Source organism: Sus scrofa, chromosome 15 (assembly GCF_000003025.6).
Source record: "Sus scrofa isolate TJ Tabasco breed Duroc chromosome 15, Sscrofa11.1, whole genome shotgun sequence".
Lineage (NCBI taxonomy): Eukaryota > Metazoa > Chordata > Mammalia > Artiodactyla > Suidae > Sus > Sus scrofa.
In genome coordinates, this window is record NC_010457.5 from 130936852 (window position 1) to 130955136 (window position 18285).

The 18285-nt window shown below is 44.8% G+C and overlaps 2 protein-coding genes across 43 annotated transcripts in view; one reads left to right on the forward strand and one right to left on the reverse strand.

Moving 5' to 3' along the window:
* TRIP12 (thyroid hormone receptor interactor 12) overlaps nucleotides 1-3646 on the reverse strand; it is a 155931-nt gene extending 152285 nt beyond the window's left edge. For 6 of the 42 annotated variants that reach the window (XM_021075094.1, XM_021075092.1, XM_021075065.1 and 3 more), the window contains exon 1: nucleotides 1987-2132. The gene's annotated coding sequence lies outside the window, so the exon portion shown is untranslated. Of the gene's footprint in view, nucleotides 1-1249; nucleotides 1325-1986; nucleotides 2133-2278; nucleotides 2302-2608; nucleotides 3015-3622 lie in introns of those variants that run through there. The other 36 variants (XM_021075074.1, XM_021075063.1, XM_021075079.1 and 33 more) reach the window with 29 other exon arrangements.
* Nucleotides 3014-18285, forward strand: part of FBXO36 (F-box protein 36) — an 89224-nt gene continuing 73952 nt past the window's right edge. Inside the window, exon 1 of the mRNA XM_021075100.1 lies at nucleotides 3014-3347. Coding sequence (XP_020930759.1) covers nucleotides 3252-3347 — 96 coding nt within the window. The 5' untranslated portion in view covers nucleotides 3014-3251. The remainder of the gene's footprint in view (nucleotides 3348-18285) is intronic.

The window sequence follows — 18285 nt, forward strand, 5'->3', positions numbered from 1 at the left end:
GGCAATGTTATGAATTCCCAGACCAGCAGGTGTCTTCTTTGTTGGGGTGACGTCCTTAAGACAGGATCATAAAACCTTTTCCAGATAATAAACAGAGTAATCTTACAAGTTAAGCCTGGAAAGGTAAACATTACTTCAAACTGACTTTGTTAGGAGAAAGCATTGATTTTTACCCTGGCCTAGCAGCATCCCGTTCATCTTAAAAATATTTTTGCTTTTGCACCTTCAGGAACTCTTATGGCCAAAAGTGTTCTGAAACTTCGAAAAAGTAAATGAAAAACAAACAAGCCTGTTCATGGACACAAACAAAATAGTAAACGCCAGCTAAGCAGGCTGTTTTAAAAACCAAACTCCTGAAAAACTGAGAAATGAATGGAAACAGTGATAATCTTAATTACAGTTCAGTTCTTATGGATTTTGGCACATTCATAGAAAGGCAGATGTGGACAAGGCCCACAAACCCCAGCCATGTTTATGTGCACTCTTTAAAGCTTAAAATAAATGAAATAAAAACTCCTCAAACAATTTCACAAGGATGATATAAAAGCCACATTAGTTCAGTATTTCTGGGCCTGAAAAATGGACCAAGGAGTTTTTAAAACAATTTAGAAATCGTGTTTACTCTACAAGTCATACTAATATTGATTTCTTTGCATGCTGTAGATATAAAAATGAGCCACAAGAAAACCCTCTGCCATTTATTGTCTCTAAACCTCTGCTAATTCCACTCCTCAACCCCAACTGCTTCCCTCCCGCCCCCACCCCCACCCGGGTAAATGCGACACACACAGGCCTCATATATAGGCCTCTTGGCTTTTTCTCTAACAACTAGGACCTTTGTTCCAAGCGTCGGTTTTTTACCCCACTCAATAGCTCTTTCAACTTTGTACCCCGTATTTTTGTTTGGTTTTTGGAGAGGAGATTCTGAGCCTCCACTTTCCGGGTCTTTAAGAAATGAAACCCCAAAAATATCTAAAGAGACTGGAGAGCAACAGAAAGTTCAACACCAGCACTGAAGGGCCTACAAAACAGAGGAAAGCCCGGGGATCGGGTGAACTGGCAGCCCAGGCAAGATCGGGCAAGGCCGACTAGGAAAGGAGACAGCAGGGGAGCAGTTAGACGTCCACTCGGGAACAGACTCACTGCACTATTAAAGGTCCCCCCCACCACCACCCCACACACCCCAACGTTCCCACACTGACACCCTCCCTTCCCCAATTACCTAACGAAGCAATTAAACTATACCCACCGCCAGACACGGGGCTTAAGTTAAACCTCCCCCAGACAAAGTAAAACGGCATTCTCAAAAACAAACAAATCTGTCTTAAGGGTTTAGGACCAGCCCCTTCCGTTCTCTCCTCGCCACACGGGGTAACCAATTCCCTCCCGTCCCCCAGCAGGAGTTCAAAAGTCTAAGTTATCCCCAACACACCCAACCGCTCCCCCCGCCCCCCGCTCGATGTGCATGTGTTTTTAAATCTTTTCTTCCTCCAGCAAATTAAAGATTACTCTAATTCTGAAGAAGGCAGCGACACGAAGGAAGGGCAGGGCTGGGGATTCTATCACCATCGTTATCTGAACTCCCTTCTAACTTGCTTCAGTACTAGAAACCCACTCACGATGGAGAAGGATGGAGGAGAGAGGGTCCCTGAATGGACAGTCGTTATAATAGGTTTTATGTAATCCACATATAAATAAATTAATCGCCTGACTCGCTTTGAATGCTAATACGATTGGAGTGACAAGTGGCCCACCTCCCTCCCACGGGTCCGAACCCCCTCCCCCCAACTTCCACGCCGATCTACTTAGAAGGATGCTCTGCTCCTCTCGGCCAAGTTTCTCGGCCTCTTTCATGCCCCCTCTGCATGCCACTCCCGGCGTCATCGTCCCCCAGCCTCAACTTCTCACGGCTGAAACTGCCCAGGGCAGACCCCGTCTCCAGCCTCGCCCGCCCTCAACCGTCCCCCTTGGCAGGAAACCCCTTACTGCGGTCTAAAGTCACTCCGGCCTCTCCCTCCTCTGACCCTCGCTTCCCACAACTGTTGTCACTCGAGCTGCTCCCTAGTTTCCATTTCCGGGCCGTCCCTGGCCCTGGAGCCTCCCCTCTCCCGGTTTCCGGGCCCCCCATCCCATTTCCGGGGAACCCTTGCCGTCTTCACACCCCCCACCTGCACTTCCGGCCCCCCACTTTCTCTCTTCCTAGACGCCCTCCAAGCTCCAAAGCCCACTTCCGGCCCCCCCGACCCCCGCCGGGTTCCCCAAGACCCGCACGCCTTACCCGGGTTCCGTAAAGGGCCCTCCTCATTGCGGGGGTCCGGAGGGGGGGACCCAGCGACCCTCCGCTCCCGCCCGGCCCGGGTCCCTCCAGCCGCGGTCTCCCTCGAGCGCCTATCCCGCAACCCCCGGCCCGGTCCTTCCGCGGCCCCGCTGCCGCCGCCGCCGCCGCCGGGAACAGGCCGAGCGGGGGCCGAATTGCGGCGATGACACAAGCGGGCTTCCTGGGACTTTCTGTTCCAGATCCCACCCCCCCACCGCCGCCCCCCAACCCCTCAGCACAGCCCCCTCCCCCCAGGCCTGGCCCCGTTGCTCGGAACTGCGCCCCAATTACCTAGTTGGGCCCCAAAGTCTCCGGTCCGGACTCGGTGGCGCGGCTGTAACTTCCACTCGCTGCCCCCACCCCCCCCCAGCGGCGGCGGCGGCGGCGGCGGCGGCTCCTCGGGTCCCTTCAATTATCAGCTGAGCCGCAGCACCGCGCCCGGCGTGCGCCTCCGCCCGCGCCGCCTCCCTCCCCGCCCGTTCCAACACCCTCCGGGAACTACTTTATCCCTCGGCTCCAGCTGACGGGCTCCTCCGCGGGACAGGCCCCGGGGCCTACTCGCCGCTCATCACATCGCCCCTCCCTCCCCCACCGCCCGGCTCCACTTCCCCAGTGGCCTGCGATCTCCTCCCGATCCCTTCGAGGGACCAGGAAGGGGAATGTGAAGCTTCGCTTGGTATCCCTCCGCCGGGGTCACCCCTCCCCGCGGTGGTAGCAGGAACTAATTCCCCTTCGGGTCACCCGGGACCTAAAGGTGGAAATCTCACGACTTAGGGTTCCCTGTCACCCTTGGAATAGGGGTCAAGCACCCCAAGTTAGAAACACCTCGCCAGCTCAAAAGTAGGGTTCGATTTAAACCAGGGCTCTGGCCCCTTGACCTCAGCCAGGCCCCGCCCCTTCCTGGTTGTCTTAGCGACGGCGGTGGCGTCCCAAGATGGCGTCGTGGCTGCCGGAGACTCTGTTCGAAATTGTAGGACAAGGCCCGGCGCCAAGCAAAGACTATTACCAGTTGCTGATCACCCGGTCCCAGGCAAGTGCAAGCCGCGGTTTACCCTCTCTCCTAACTCTCTGCCCGCCCCAGAGGAGCCTGGAACGCGAGCCGCGCTAGGCCGAGAGCGACTGTGGCCAGCCGGAAGCGCCAGGTCCCAGCTCCGAGCCGGGAGATCACCCTCCTCACCGCGGCCTCCCCTGCAGGCCCGGCGGCCAGCGTGTCCCTTCCCAGCCCCAGCCCGCCTCGTACCCGGCGAGCCTTCTTCGCCTCCTCACAGCGCCGCCCGCTCCCTTCCTGCCACCTGGGGTTCCTACCTGCAGAGTTCCCTCCGCGCGAAACGGAAAGCAGGCGTCCCCGGCTTGCGTGCAGCCTCACCTCAGCGTGGGAAGAAGGGAAAGAAAGACTCATCCAAGTGTCCCAAGGAGGAGCCGGCAGGGGAGGGGAGAATGGGAAGATCTCTTTTCCAGGGTAGGATTTAATTCTGGGGAATCTCATTAAATCTTACTGTGGTGTTTACCTGTTACCAAGGCCGCATCAAAACTTGCTTATTTCTCGTAGGAATTAATCGAGCGCTTTACCCTTACCTTTTTTGGAGCCCCTTCTATCCCATTGAAAGTGTGCGGGGGGTGGTACAAAAATGTTTCAGCTGCTCTGCGCGTCAGCCCCACCCATAATGACATCTGCTCCACAACAATAAGACCGGGGATTATGTTATCGCTAAAGTAACCATCGACCTATTTTTATGACTACTTTAGGTATTTAAGGTGGGCTTTGTGGATGATTTATTGTGCCCATGAAATGATCACATTGAGCTGGGCCTCCACGGGGAACTCGTTTCTGATTCCTCCCTGAACTTACACCTGTCACCGAGATATTCGTGCACCTTGCACTCGAATAGATGGCATTCCTGTAAAATTAAATTTGGAACTTTGTAGATATGTTTTGGTGTATGTACTGAATATTTCACCAGTTTTTCCAAGAGCCCGTAAATAAAATAGACAATGAATTTTTATAGCCTCAGAAGCATCTTTTAAAATAGACAGATTTTATTTTTATATCTGATTTGTAAATATTACAAGCATGATAACATTATAAGCATAATAGCCTGTCAAACTTAAATATTTAATTAACCGCTTTTTAAGAAAATTTTGCCCATTGAATTGGAATATCTTAAATGCCAAAATTTACCTTTTTTGGACATTTTAGGATGGCTGTTTTCTTTTGCTTTAAGATGTATGATCTTAGCAGTTCTGCACTTCTAGCGTGACTGATTGAAAGCAAGAGTTTACATATTCCGACTTTATTTTCTATTTTATCTACCTGAAGTAAGTTAAAATGTTCTAATTTGTATTTTACAGCCTTTTCCCCAACTTGTCTTTAAAAATGGTTTTGTGTATTTCTTTTTCTTGAGGGTCTGGTGTTAGAAGTGTACTGTACTCTAGTGTTGTAAGCCTCAACAAGTTGAGTACTTCTTTACATTTTTATTTTGGAAAATTAACCATAGGAGTCCTCCTGGTATCAGTTTTCCTTCCCCAAGAATGTTTCTGTTGTTGATGTTCTTCAGACTTTGCTCCCTAGTCTAACTTGGGCTCATGCTTCCCTCTTACTACTCTATTTCATGAAATTTTTCCTGCCGCAACACCCCCCAAGTATTCTTAATTTTTTTTTTCTTTTTTGCTTAACACATCAAAAACTCTTTTATTTTAAGCCCTATTTTTTCTGTCAATTAATTATATCCTCTTCAAGTTCTGATCCATTTTTTCAAGCAAAGTATATCCCCTACAGTTCTACCAGTGAGAGTTAATCTCAAATCTAATTAATTCACTCTTAAAGTAAAATTTGTTGTAGAAAATAGTAAGCCAAAAAAATAGCCTTTTCAACCGACCATCTTGAGAATATGCTATTTTCTAACCATAAGATAATTTTTCTGAGGAAACCAAACATCCAGTGAGAGATGATCTGACATAAATAAGTCCTAAAAGACTAGAATTACAGTGTGTTTTATAAAATGGACTTTTTCTGGAGGGACTTTCTAAAATTGATTCTTGTGTATTTTTTACTCTCCTTTTCTGCCTTTATTCTTTAAAATGTATATTATCCAAAATATGCTCCAGATTTGTATGAATCCTTCTTTCACTGTGAGTCCCTTTTTTATTCTTTTTCATTGTTTTTATTTTCATTGGCTTTAAATTCAAATAACTGCACATTTGACATGGGTTTAAAGGAAGATATATTATTAGTGTCATACCACCACTGCCATAGTCCAAAATATACAAACATTATACATTAGTACTTCCTTTGCCTTCTTGCTTCTGCAGTGACATTCAAATCATACTTGAGGCATTCCCAGTTGACAACTTGATGCCATGATTTTTATTCTTTCAAAGAAGGGACTTTCAGAATATAGCTTGAGGTCAATATAGCTTTATTCTCAAGTCTTATCTTTATAATGATGATCCAAAGACTTAGAAAAATCAGTGCACCACTTTCTAAATCAAAGAACTCAATTATTCTCACTTTAGTTTTAGTAGTGTATATTATACTGAGTTATAATTCTTTGAAAATAGGAGTTCCTGTCGTGGCTCAGTGGTTAACGAATCTGACTAGGAACCATGAGGTTGAGGGTTCGACCCCAAGGCTTCGCTCAATTAGGGCCCAATTAGACCCCTAGCCCGGAAACTTGGCCCTAGAAAGGTCAAAAAAAAAAGACCAAAAAAGTAATAATAATTATTATAAAATAACAAATTCATATTAGTTAGGGCTGGAAGGAATCTTGAATATTATTTAAGCCAAGGGATTTTTTGCACACATAGCTTCTACGAAAGTCTTAAGTTGAATGAAGATCCTTCCTTTAATTTTTTTTTTTTGCTTTTTAGGGCCGCACCCATGGCATATGGAAGTTCCCAGGCCTGAGGTTGAATGGGAGCTGCAGCTGCCCTCCTACACTACAACCACAGCAACGCTAGATCCAAGCCATGTCTACGACCTACACCACAGCTCACAGCAACACTGGATCCTTAACCCAGTGATCAAGGCCAGGGATTGAACTGCATCCTCAATGGATCATAGTCAGGTTCCTTTTCGCTGCACCACAACGGGAACTCCCCCTTCCCTTATTTTATTTTATTTTATTTTATTTTATTTTATTTTTGTCTTTTTGCCATTTCTTGGGCTGCTCCCTCGGCATATGGAGGTTCCCAGGCTAGGGGTCTAATCAGAGCTGTAGCCACCGGCCTACACCAGAGCCACAGCAACGCAGGATCCGAGCTGAGTCTGCAACCTACACCACAGCTCATGGCAACGCTGGATCCTTAACCCCCTGAGCAAGGCCAAGGATCGAACCCACAACCTCATGGTTCTTGGTCGGGTTGGTTAACCACTGCGCCACAACGGGAACTCCCCTTCCCTTCCCTTATTTTAATCAGCAACCTGTCATTTGCTGTGGGGATGCTAAATATAAGAAGATTCCTGCCTTCAAGGAATCTATCCTTCCTTCAATAAATAGAGCACCTTTTATATGCCAGGTACTGTTCTAGATTCAGAGAATCATCAGTGAACCAAAGTCCCTCCTTTCATGAAGCTTATAATATGGTGGGGAGAATATAGTTAGTGACTTGGTATTTGTTGTGACCACACCCATGGCATGTAGAATTTTCCGGGCCAGGGATCGAACCCTTGCTAGAGCTATGATCCGAGCTGCTGCAGTGACAAGGCTGGATCCTTAACCCAGTGCACTGCAAGAGAACTGTATGACTTGATTTATATAAACACTCAAATGATTTAACTTTTTAAGTCCAAAGGAAATTCTTGAGCAATTGCCAAGTTAATGAATAGTGCAAACATTTTAAAATCTATGACTCCAAAGGAAGCAAATATCACTTTAGACTGTGAGGCCCAGGAGGGTACTGTTATAAGTATTTTATTCTGAAATTCTGTCTTGTTTATCCTCTTAAATAGAAGTATTGGAGTTCCCGTTGTAGATCAGCAGAAATGAACCTAGCTGGTATCCATGAGGACTCCAGTTCGAGCTCTGGCCTTGCTCAGTGGGTTAAGGATCCCTCGTTGCTGTGGCTGTGGTGTAGGCCGCCAACTGTAGCTCCAATTTGACGCCTAGCCTGGGAACTTCCATATGCCACACCTGTGGCCCTTAAAATAAGTAAATAAATAAAAGTCATGCTTACAGTGGTCAGAACTGACTTAGGTTTAATGTGACAAACATTGGCAAACTTCTGGAAAGAGTAAGCATATGCTAAGCAGATGAGAGTTGGTAGATAGGGCCCCTTGCACCTAATAACACAGGTGGTTGCCCCAAGCATACCAGTATGTTATAGTCACTCCAACGGATGAAAGAAGAATGAATCAGAAATAGATTAGTCTTATTTTACCTATGTCATTAAATCCTACTCAAGGAGTTCCCACAGTGGATTAAAAATCCAACTGCAGCAGTTCAGGTCACAGTGAAAGCACAGGTTCAGTCCCTAGCCCAGGAACTTCTGTATGCCATCAGTGCAGCCATAAAGAAAAAAAAAAAAAAAAAAATCCTACTCAAAACTCCAAAAAAGATACCTGAAGCTAATGACTTCTGGAAAAAAAAAAAAAAAAAAAAAAAAAAATCCAAAAATGGAGTTCCCGTCATGGCTTAGCAGAAATGAATCTGACTAGTATCTCTGAGGAAGCAGGTTCAATCCCTGGCCTTGCTCAGTGGGTCGAGGATCCAGTGTTGCCATGAGCTGTGGTGTATGTCGCAGATGCGGCTCGGATCTGTCGCTGCTGTGGCTGTGGTGTAGGCTGGCAGCTGCAGCTCCGATTCAACCTCTAATCTGGGAACCTCCATATGCCGCAAGTGCAGCCCTAAGAAAAAAACAAAAAAACCCCCCAGCTTTCCATGTAGTTCCCGTTGTGGCCCAGGGGAAACGAATCTGACTAGTATCCATGAGGATATGGGTTCAATCCCTGGCCTCGCTTAATGGGTTAGGGATCCCACACTGCTGTGAGCTGTGGTATAGGTCGCAGCCAGGGGCTCAGATCCCAAGTTGCTGTGGCTGTGGTGTAGGCCGTAGGCCAGCAGCTCTGATTTGACCCCTAGCCTGGGAACCTCCATATGACACAATGCAGCCCTAAAAAGCAAAAAAAAAAAAAATCTTTCCGTAGAATATTACCCAATCTTTTGAAAAGATAAGATGAATCTCTTATATGTTCAGTAGACCAAATGAAATCTTAAGCAAGTTTTGGAGTTTAACGTAGTATTATGATCCCATTTTAAAAAGAACAACAGTTTTAGTTTATTTTAAATAAACGTTAGAGGAGAAAGCTAGTGATTGGCTGTTACAGATGGAGCTGTGGAGTGTTTTCACTTTCCCCATTACATATTTCTGAAAGATCTGAATTTTTATATCATAATATTTTTATAACCAGAGAAATGCAATCAAGATTCAAAATTTGAAATGTAAATGGATAACTCTTACTTTGAGGAGCTCCCCTTCTCTGTGTGCCACCAGCACCTGTTTCACCAGTGCCACCTTTGAGCCACCTCCTATGCTAAATGATGGGCAGCATGGAGAACTGTGTCACCAGAGGTCCTGTTGTGTTTTTCTTTGAGGGGGGATGGGGGGATAATTTTAATTCTACAAGCTTAGAGCAGGTGCAAAGTGGGTTAATGGTTGCTTGTAAAATGTTAAGAAGGCTCTAGTGTTAAGAAACTCCTGACCTTACATTTCTGCTTTAGTTTTTGTTCTCATTGTTGGTAGTAATTACTTTTGGGAAACTAAAGGATTTCCCTCCCTTGCCTTGTTAGGTGTGAGATCAAACTAATGAACTTAATAAAAGAGCGATACAGAGAAAGAGAGAGGTGGAGAATAAATTACGGCAGAGGTGGTCTACTGAATAGATTTATTTGCCCTCTAGGAAAGCTTAAAGAACAGAATTTGTCAAGTAAATTGAAATCATATTAAATAGACACCAGTTTGCTCATTTGGGGAGCTGGATGGGGTGCAGTTAACTGGATATTATGATGGTATTTTTCTAGAGGACTCAGGAGCCCCTAAATTGTGCACTGCCCTAGCCCCCCCCCACCACCACATAAAGTCCTCGAGAGTCACATACATGCAGAAGATAAAGCAGAGGAGAGCAAACAGGTTTGCCTCTGCTTATTCTTTCCTCATCCTTAGTGGAGCTTTCCCACTGATGGAGCTTCACAGCCATGATGCCTATTTTGCCCAGTGACCACCCGCCACAACCAAAACATTTCTACACAGAAAGAATAGCTGCTCTTGGAGTTCCCATCATGGCGCAGCAGAAAGGAATCCCACTAGGAACCCTGAGGTTGCGGGTTCAATCCCTGGCCTCGCTCAGTGGGTTAAGGATCTGGCGTTTCCATGAGCTGTGGTGTAGGTCACAGACTCGGCTCGGATCCCAAGTTGTGGCTGTGGCGGGTAGACTGGCAGCTGTAGCTCCGATTCAGCCCCTAGCCTGGGAACCTCCATATGCCATGGGTGGGGCCCAAAAAAGCAAAAACAAACAAACAAACGAAAAAACACAAAAAAACAAACAACAGCTACTCTTTTTAAAGTCCAAAGATCCACTGAACGCTTGCGTTCTCCTGTTTTCCTCTTCCCCGATGCATAAGGCCAGACTCACCCTTCTTCGCTGCGTGTTAGAACGTTCTGCTCAACCCTGCACAAGCCCTCAGCCAGGACTGTTTTGCTTCTCCTTCCTGTGCTTTCTGACAGCAGCACCTGCAATGAACATACCCTTCCCTGCCCTACAGGTTTGGCCAGATGTGCATGCCTCCTGCATTCTGCCTCTAACATTCGTCACAGCTGAGACTTTAGAAAAATGATCCCCAGCCTGTGACACTCCAGGACGTGCCCCATAAGTGTTGTGAAATCGCTTTCAGTCAAAAATGTTTAATTTTCTTAAGTGACCTGTGGCACTTTTCAGGGGAGAGGGATAAAGTAATACATACAAGGTGATGAAACTTTAAAAAATGACAGTATTCAGTACTTTATTATTCTACCCCAGTCATCAAATGGCTCCTGAAGCCTTCTTTCTAAAGTTTACAGGACAACCTGGTAGAGCTCCAGGATCATCTTCTCCCAGGTAGATCGTTCATGCAGCATCTCTGAGTGCCTCCTCAATCCGGGCAGTTAATTTGGTCTCACCCTCCATTGACACAGATTTGCCTCCTAATTATATGGGGCAGTAGAGCACTTAATTGGGAGTCACTGAGTCATGGATCCTTTTCTTCTTCCTGCTAGTCTGCAATCTCTTGACCTGGGGCAAGACACTTAATTTGTCTGGGCCCCAATTGCCTCATCAACATAATAAGGTTACTAGTCTAAGAGATCACTAAGGTTTATTCCATCTCTGAAATGCTATTTCACGTGAAAGTAGAGTTTGACCCTGGAAAAAGCACTGAAATTTTTTTTTTAATGGAGTGTGCATTGCTAACGGTATTAGTAGCTGTATGACCGGGTAGAAGTCTCCACCTGCCTGAGGTTCCAACTCTTCATCTGTAAAATGAACAATTCAACCCTTGGCTACTTCACAGAAAACAGTGAAAACCAAAAAATATAAAAAGCACTCCAGGCCAGTGTTTCTCAAAGAGAGGTCGTGATCAAATAAGATGGGAAAATCCTGGGTTCAACACAATTCTATTTGCTTTTCTTCACCGAAATTTCTCAGAGGCTTTAAAAATCCTGCTGTGCAACCTGACTCTCCAAGAGGAAACTATAGCAGGAGCCGTTCCTACAGGTGTGTGGCTACCCGAACCCCTTTTCCTCTGAGCATCTCAGGATCTGAGGTTCGGGGGATGCCCTTTGGGAAGTACCCAGCAGTGTACCTGACATAGCAGCAAATGCTGAAGAAATGTTTTAAGTATTTATATTGCCCTGTTTTCTCCCAAAGCCAAATCAGTCAAACCTCACTCATCCATGAAAATGGTTGTTGTAATTCATTAGTCATCTCACTGACTGTGTTGCGTTTTTTTGTGGGTTTTTTTTTTTTTTTTTTTGCATTTTAGGGTCGCACCTGAGGCATATGGAGGTTCCCATGCTAGGGGTCCAATTGGAGCTACAGCTGCCAGCCTACATCACAGCCACAGCAATGCCAGATCCGAGCTGTGTCTGCAACCTACACCACAGCTCATGGCAGTGCTGGATCCTTAACTCACTGAGCAAGGCCAGGGATCAAACCCGAAACCTCATGGTTCCTAGTCGGATTCGTTTCTGCTGTGCCACGTGTATTCGAACTCCACAACTGTATTTTTTAATTCATTATTACTATCAGCTTATGTTTCCTCGGAAACACCTATTGGTGTTTTGATTGGGATTGTAATGAATGTATAGATCTATTTATGGAGAATTGACATCTTTATAATATCAGGTTTCCAATCCACAAATATAGTATATCCTTAGAGTTTTTTAGATATGCTGTAATTTTGCTCAAAGATTTCATAGAATGTAGTAATCTAATATGTATATCTTGTTAGAATTCTAGGTGGTTGGCTTTTGTATTCTGTTGTAAGTTAAACTCCTTTTTACAATTATGTTTCAATCGAATCCCACTCTTGGGCATATATCCAGACAAAACTTTCCTTAAAAAAGACACATGCACCCGCATGTTTTGCAGCTCTATTCGCAATAGCAGAGACGTGGCAACAACCCAAATGTCCATGACAGACGATTGGATTAGGAAGATGTGGTATATATACACAATGAAATACTACTTAGCCATAAAAAAGAACAACATAAGGCCATTTGCAGTCACATGGATGCAGCTAGAGACTCTCATACTGACTGAAAAAGTCAGAAAGACAAATACCATATGATATCACTTATAACTGGAATCTAATAGAAGGCACAAATGAACCTTTCCACAGAAAAGAAAATCATGGACTTGGAGAATAGACTTGTGGCTGCCTGGGGGGAGAGGGAGGGAGTGGGAGGGATTGGGAGCTTGGGGTTATTGAATGCAAACTATTGCTCTTGGAATGGATTTACAATGAGATCCTGCTGTGTAGCATTGAGAACTATGTCTAGATACTTACATGGCAACAGAACAATGGGAGGAAAAAAAATGTATTCATGTATGTGTAACTTGGTCCCCATGCTGTACAGTGGAAAAAAAATTTTTTTAAATATTCCAAAAAAAAAAGAATGAACCAACATAAAACCCAAAAAGTACAATTCAGAAAAGACAAAAAAATAAAAAATAAAAACACAATCGATTTTGCTTCTGGTAAATTTCCTTTCATCTAGTGATCTCACTAAGACCTAGTGATCTTACCAGTGGCCATAGATCCATTTCGTCCCTTAGCCAGGGAACCTCCACATGCTGTGGGCACGGTCCTAAAAAAGACAAAAAAAAAAAAATTTCCTAGTGATGAGAACTTTAGGACTCTTAACTTGAATGTGTAACACACACAGCAGTGTTGGTAGATTAATCAGGTTGTGCATTACATCCCTGATATTTATTTATCTCATAGCTGGAACTTTGTCCCTTTTTCCCACCTTCATCCATTTGCCCCTCCCTCCCAGTTCCCACCTACGGTCACCACAGATCTCATCTTTTTCTATAAGTTCATTTGGTTGTTTTGTTTTATGAGTCTTTTTAGGGCCGAACCCATGGCATGTGGAGGTTCCCAGGCTAGGGGTCGAACAAATTGGAGCTGTAGCCACTAGCCTATACCACAGCCACAGCCACACCAGATCTGAGCCACATCTGCAGCCTACACCACAGCTCACAGCAGCACCGGATCCTTAACCCACTGAGCAAGGCCAGGGATCAAACCTGCATCCTCATGGATGCCAGTCAGATCCGTTTCTGCTTGGCCACAACGGGAACTCCTAAGTTCATTTGTTTTAAAATGTTTATTTATTTGTTTGTTTTTGGCCAAGCCGAGGGGTGGCATGTGGAAGTTCCCACCCCAGGAATCATACACAGGAGTGACAATGCCAGATCCTTAACCTGCTAAGCCACCAGAGAACTCCTGTTTGTTTCCTTTTTGCAGTAAAACTGACCTACAACACTGTGATACGCCACCATGCAAAGATAGTGCATTTTTATTGACTAAATTACTGGGTACATGTTATCCCTGTGACTTTAGCTTTTTCTTTTTCTTTTCTTTTCTTTTCTTTTTTTTTTTTTTTTTTTTTTTGTCTTTTTGTCTTTTCTAGAGCATCTTCCGTGGCATATGGAGGTTCCCAGGCTAGGGGTCGAATCGGAGCTGTAGCCGCTGGCCACAGCCACAGCCACAGCAACGCAAGATCTGAGCCGAGTCTGCAACCTACCCCACAGCTTATGGCAACGCCAGATCCTTAACCCACTGAGCAAGGCCAGGGATCGAACCCACAACCTCATGGTTCCTAGTGGGATTCGTTAACCACTGAGCCATGACGAGAACTCCGACTTTAGTTATTTTTGTACCTGAAAACTTGTACTTCTCAATTTCTCTCACCTATTTCATTCATCTCCCCCACCCCCACCCCCCACCTCTGGCAACTACCTCTTTTGTTCTCTTATATCTATCACTCTGTTTTGATATAGTTGTTCATTTGTTTTTCTGACCCTCCGAATAAGTAAAATCGTTCGGTATTTGTCTTTCTCTGTCCGACTTATTTCACTTAGCATAATACTCTCTGGTCTGCCCATGTTGACACAAATGGCAAGATTTCATTCGCTTATGATTAATGTACCATTGAATATATAGACCACACCTTCTTTATCCATTCATCTGATGTTGGACACTTAAGTTGCTTCCATCTCTTGGCTATTGTGAATAATGCGGTGAACATACGGCGTGCGTGTATCTTTTCAAATTAGTGTTTTTCCTTTCTTTGGAAAAACACCCAGAAGCAGAATTGCTCGGTCATATGTTACTTCTATTTTTTTTTTTTTTAATACTATTTTTTTTTTTTTTTTTTTGTCTTTTGTCTTTTTTGTTGTTGTTGTTGTTGTTGCTATTTCTTGGGCCGCTCCCGCGGCATATGGAGGTTCCCAGGCTAGGGGTCTAATTGGAGCTGTAGCCACCGGCCTACGCCAGAGCCACAGCAACACGGGATCCGAGCCGCGTCTGCAACCTACACCACAGCTCACGGCAACGCCGGATCGTTAACCCACTGAGCAAGGGCAGGGACCGAACCCGCAACCTCATGGTTCCTAGTCGGATTCGTTAACCACTGCGCCACGACGGGAACTCCTACTTCTATTTTTAATTTTTTGAGGAACCCGCATCCGTTTTCCATAGTGACTGCAACAGTTTACACTCCCACCGACAGGGCGGGAGGGCCTCGCCAGCACTTGTTATGTGTTGTCCTTTCTATAATAGCCATTCTGACAGATGTGAGATGATAGCTCATTCTGGTTTTGATTTGCATTTTCCTGATGAGTGATGCTGAACATCTTTTCATATGTCTCTTGACCATCATCAGCTTGTCTTTGGGGAAATGTCTCTTCGGGTCCCCTGCCCATCGTTTTTTATTTGTTTTTGTTGTTGAGTTGTATCCTTTTTTTGTTTATTTTGTATATTAACCTGTTATCAGATATAGTTTTGTAAATATCGTCTCCCATTCAGTAGGCAGCCTCTTAGTTTTTGTTTTTGTTTTCTAATTTTTAGGGCTGCACCCTCAGCATATGGAAGTTCCCAGACTAGGGGTCAAATCAAAGCTGTAGCCACGGGCCTACACCACAGCCACAGCAACGCCAGATCCAAGCCACATCTGCGACCTACACCACAGCTCACGGCAACATCAGATCCTTAACCTGCTGAGTAAGTCCAAGGATCGAACCCACATCCTCATGGATACTAATCTGGTTACCACGGAGCCACAGTGGGAACCCCCAGCCTTTTAGTTTTGTTGACAGATTCCTATGCAAAATTGTTTTAGTTTCATGTAGTCCTGTTTGTTTATTTTTGGTTTTGTTTCCCTTGACTGAGGAGACAGATCCAAAAAAAAAAATTGCCAAAGAATGTACTGCCCAGAATTTATCATTCTTTTACCCTTTCTGACACATTCATGTCATCTGTGAATAATGACATATTTCTTCCTTTCTAATCTTCATGCCTCCTTTACCCCTGCCTTATTGCATTGGCTAAGACTGCCACTAAAATGTTGAGGACAAATGACACCAGGCATTCCTCTCTGGTTCCTGGACTTAGGAGAAAGACTTTCAATATTTCGCAGTAAAGTGATGTTTTCTATAAGCTTTTGAAATTCAGATTGACCGTATTTCCTTTTATTTCAAGTTTGCTCAAAATTTCTATTTTAATTAGATAGTGAATTTTATTTTATTTTTTATTCTTATTTTTTAATTTTTATGGCCACACCCACAGCATTTGGAAGTTCCCAGGTCGAGCCTCCACAGCAACCTGATTTTTAACCCACTGCACCACAGCAGGAATTCCAGATAGCGAATTTTATTTTTCAGAAAAACAGGCAAGGGAGTTCCCATTGTTACTCAGTGATAATGAACCCGACTCGTATCCATGAGGATGCTGTTTGATCCTTGGCCTCCCTCAGTGGGTTAAAGGATCTGACATTGCCATGCACTGTGGTGTAAGTGGCAGAGGCAGTTTGGATTCCAAGTTGCCGTGGCTGTGGTGTAGGCCGGCAGCTGCAGCTCTGATTCAACCCCTAGCCTGGAAGCTTCATGCCGCGAGTGTGGACCTAAAAAGACAAAAAAGAAAAAAAAAAGACTTGATTCAGCCAGTGAGTAGTTTTCAAATTGCTCTTTGGTTTTGCACTTTGGAGGTTCCACATGCATTTTTATCCAAATCTCCTCTTTGGGAATATTTTTCACTAATTTAAAACTTGGAATACAAAAGAAATGCCTACATTCTCGCCTGGTTTATATACCAAGTTTTAGCACCTTAACTTGTGCTTCCAAAATCTAGAGGAATGTGTTTAGGTTCAGGCCACAGCCAAAAGCATCTGTCATCGCTGTAAACACAGTAGACTGTCTTACAAACGTATCATTGTTCGGGAAGAAGGAGCTCAGACCAGCCCTCTGGATTCTTGCCCGTACAAGGCAGGTATAATCAGAGCAAAGGAAGCCTGCAAATCCGAAGCTCGATGCACAAGCCCTGCACAGAATCTTCACACACCGAGAGGTCACAAAAACACGTTAATCATCTTGGGGTAGTAACTCCAAGCTAAAGAAGATCTTAACACATAGTAATTTCCAATGCTTTTTGTCCAAATTTGGCATTTGTAATAAGGAGACAAGAATTTAGTACAGAATTGTTCATTGTTTGCCTCTGAAAACGAGTCTTTACTCACATTTTTTTGGATTTTCTGGATCCTTTGAATTGAAGAGCACATACTTTAAAATCAGCCACTGTAAATTAAAAAAAAAAAAATGATTTCGGGGGCATTCCCATCGTGGCACAGTGGTTAACGAATCTGACTAGGAACCATGAGGTTGTGGGTTCAATCCCTGGCCTTGGTCAGTGGGTTAAGGATCTGGTGTTGCCATGAGCTGTGGTGTAGGTTGCAGATGCAGCTCAGATCTCAAGTTGCTGTGGCTGTGGCATAGGCCTGCAGCAACAGCTCCGATTCAACCCCTAGCCTGGGAACATCCATATGCGGTGGGTGTGGCCCTAGAAAAGACAAAAAAAATCAAATCAAATGAAATAAAGAATGATTTCAGTAATTCCTGTTGTGGCTCAGCGGTAACAAACCTGACTAGTATTCGTGAAGATGCGGGTTCAATCCCTGGCCTTGCTCAGTAGGTTAAGGATCCGGTGTTGCTGTGAGCTGTGGTGCAGGTTGAAGACGTCGCTTGGATCCCCTGTGGCTGTGGCCGTGGCCGTGGTGTAGGCCAGCAGCTGCAGCTCCAATTCGACCCCTAGGCTAGGAACTTCCGTATGTTGCACAGGCAGCCTTTAAAAAAAAAAAAGGCAAAAAGGAAAAAAATTTCAGTTCATTCATTCAACAAATATTTGAGTGCCTTCTGTTTACCAGGTGTTACTGGGAGCTGTGCCAAGCCTGAAGGATACAATAGGATACAATAGGGTGCAAAAGTTCATGTACTCTGCCCTCATGGAGCTGGATACTGAACAAATAAACCTACAAGCCAGTTAAGACGTCAAGCAAACAAGATGTCAACCCTGGTAAGTATTGTCCAGGAGAGACACCGAAGTGCTCGAGCATGTGACCGGACCCGGGATCCCCGAAGAAGTTTGATCTCCGACCTTCGAGACTGGGTGAATGGCAAGATGGTTGGTGCAGACACTGCAGAGAGCAGGGCGCTGAGGTCCACACCAGCTTCAAGCTTTGTCCGATCCTGAGAAGCAGAAGCCATCAGTTCTTAAAGAGAAGGAAGCCGCTGGCTTACTCTATCCCAGTGATTGTGAGACAGGTTTTTTTTTGCGTCTTAATAGCGCCGAAATCAAAGGTTAATTAGCATTTTTTTCTTTCTGAGCTGTACGTAAAATACTGAAAGAACTTACAGTTGGTGGCGTATTAGAGTTGATGAAAGATGGTAATCAGGAAAAGATCACTCTGGATGTCACGTGGAGGACAGACATATGATTATCTGCATGGACTGGGATTTTCCTTACATTATAATAAAATGCAGACATTGACGACTGCTGCTGAGTAACAGTAATATTCATTTTCACCTATATCTCACCGCCTAATTTCAAAGATCTCTTTTCATCAGAATAGTTTCTTTGTTCTCAGTAACTTGATATAAATAAATATTATTAATCTGAACTGGAGTTTCCGTCGTGGCTGAGCAGTTAACGAACCTGACTGGCATCCATGAGGACATAGGTTCGATCCCTGGCCTCGTTCAGTGGGTTAAGGATCCGATGTTGCTGAGAGCTGTGGTGTAGGTCACAGACACGGCTCGGATCTGGTGTTGCTGTGGCTGTGACGTAATCCGGCAGCTGTAGCTCCGATTCGACCCCTATCTTGGGAACCTCCATATGCTGCGGGTGCAGCCCTAAAAAGAAAAAAAAAGAAAAAAAAATGGA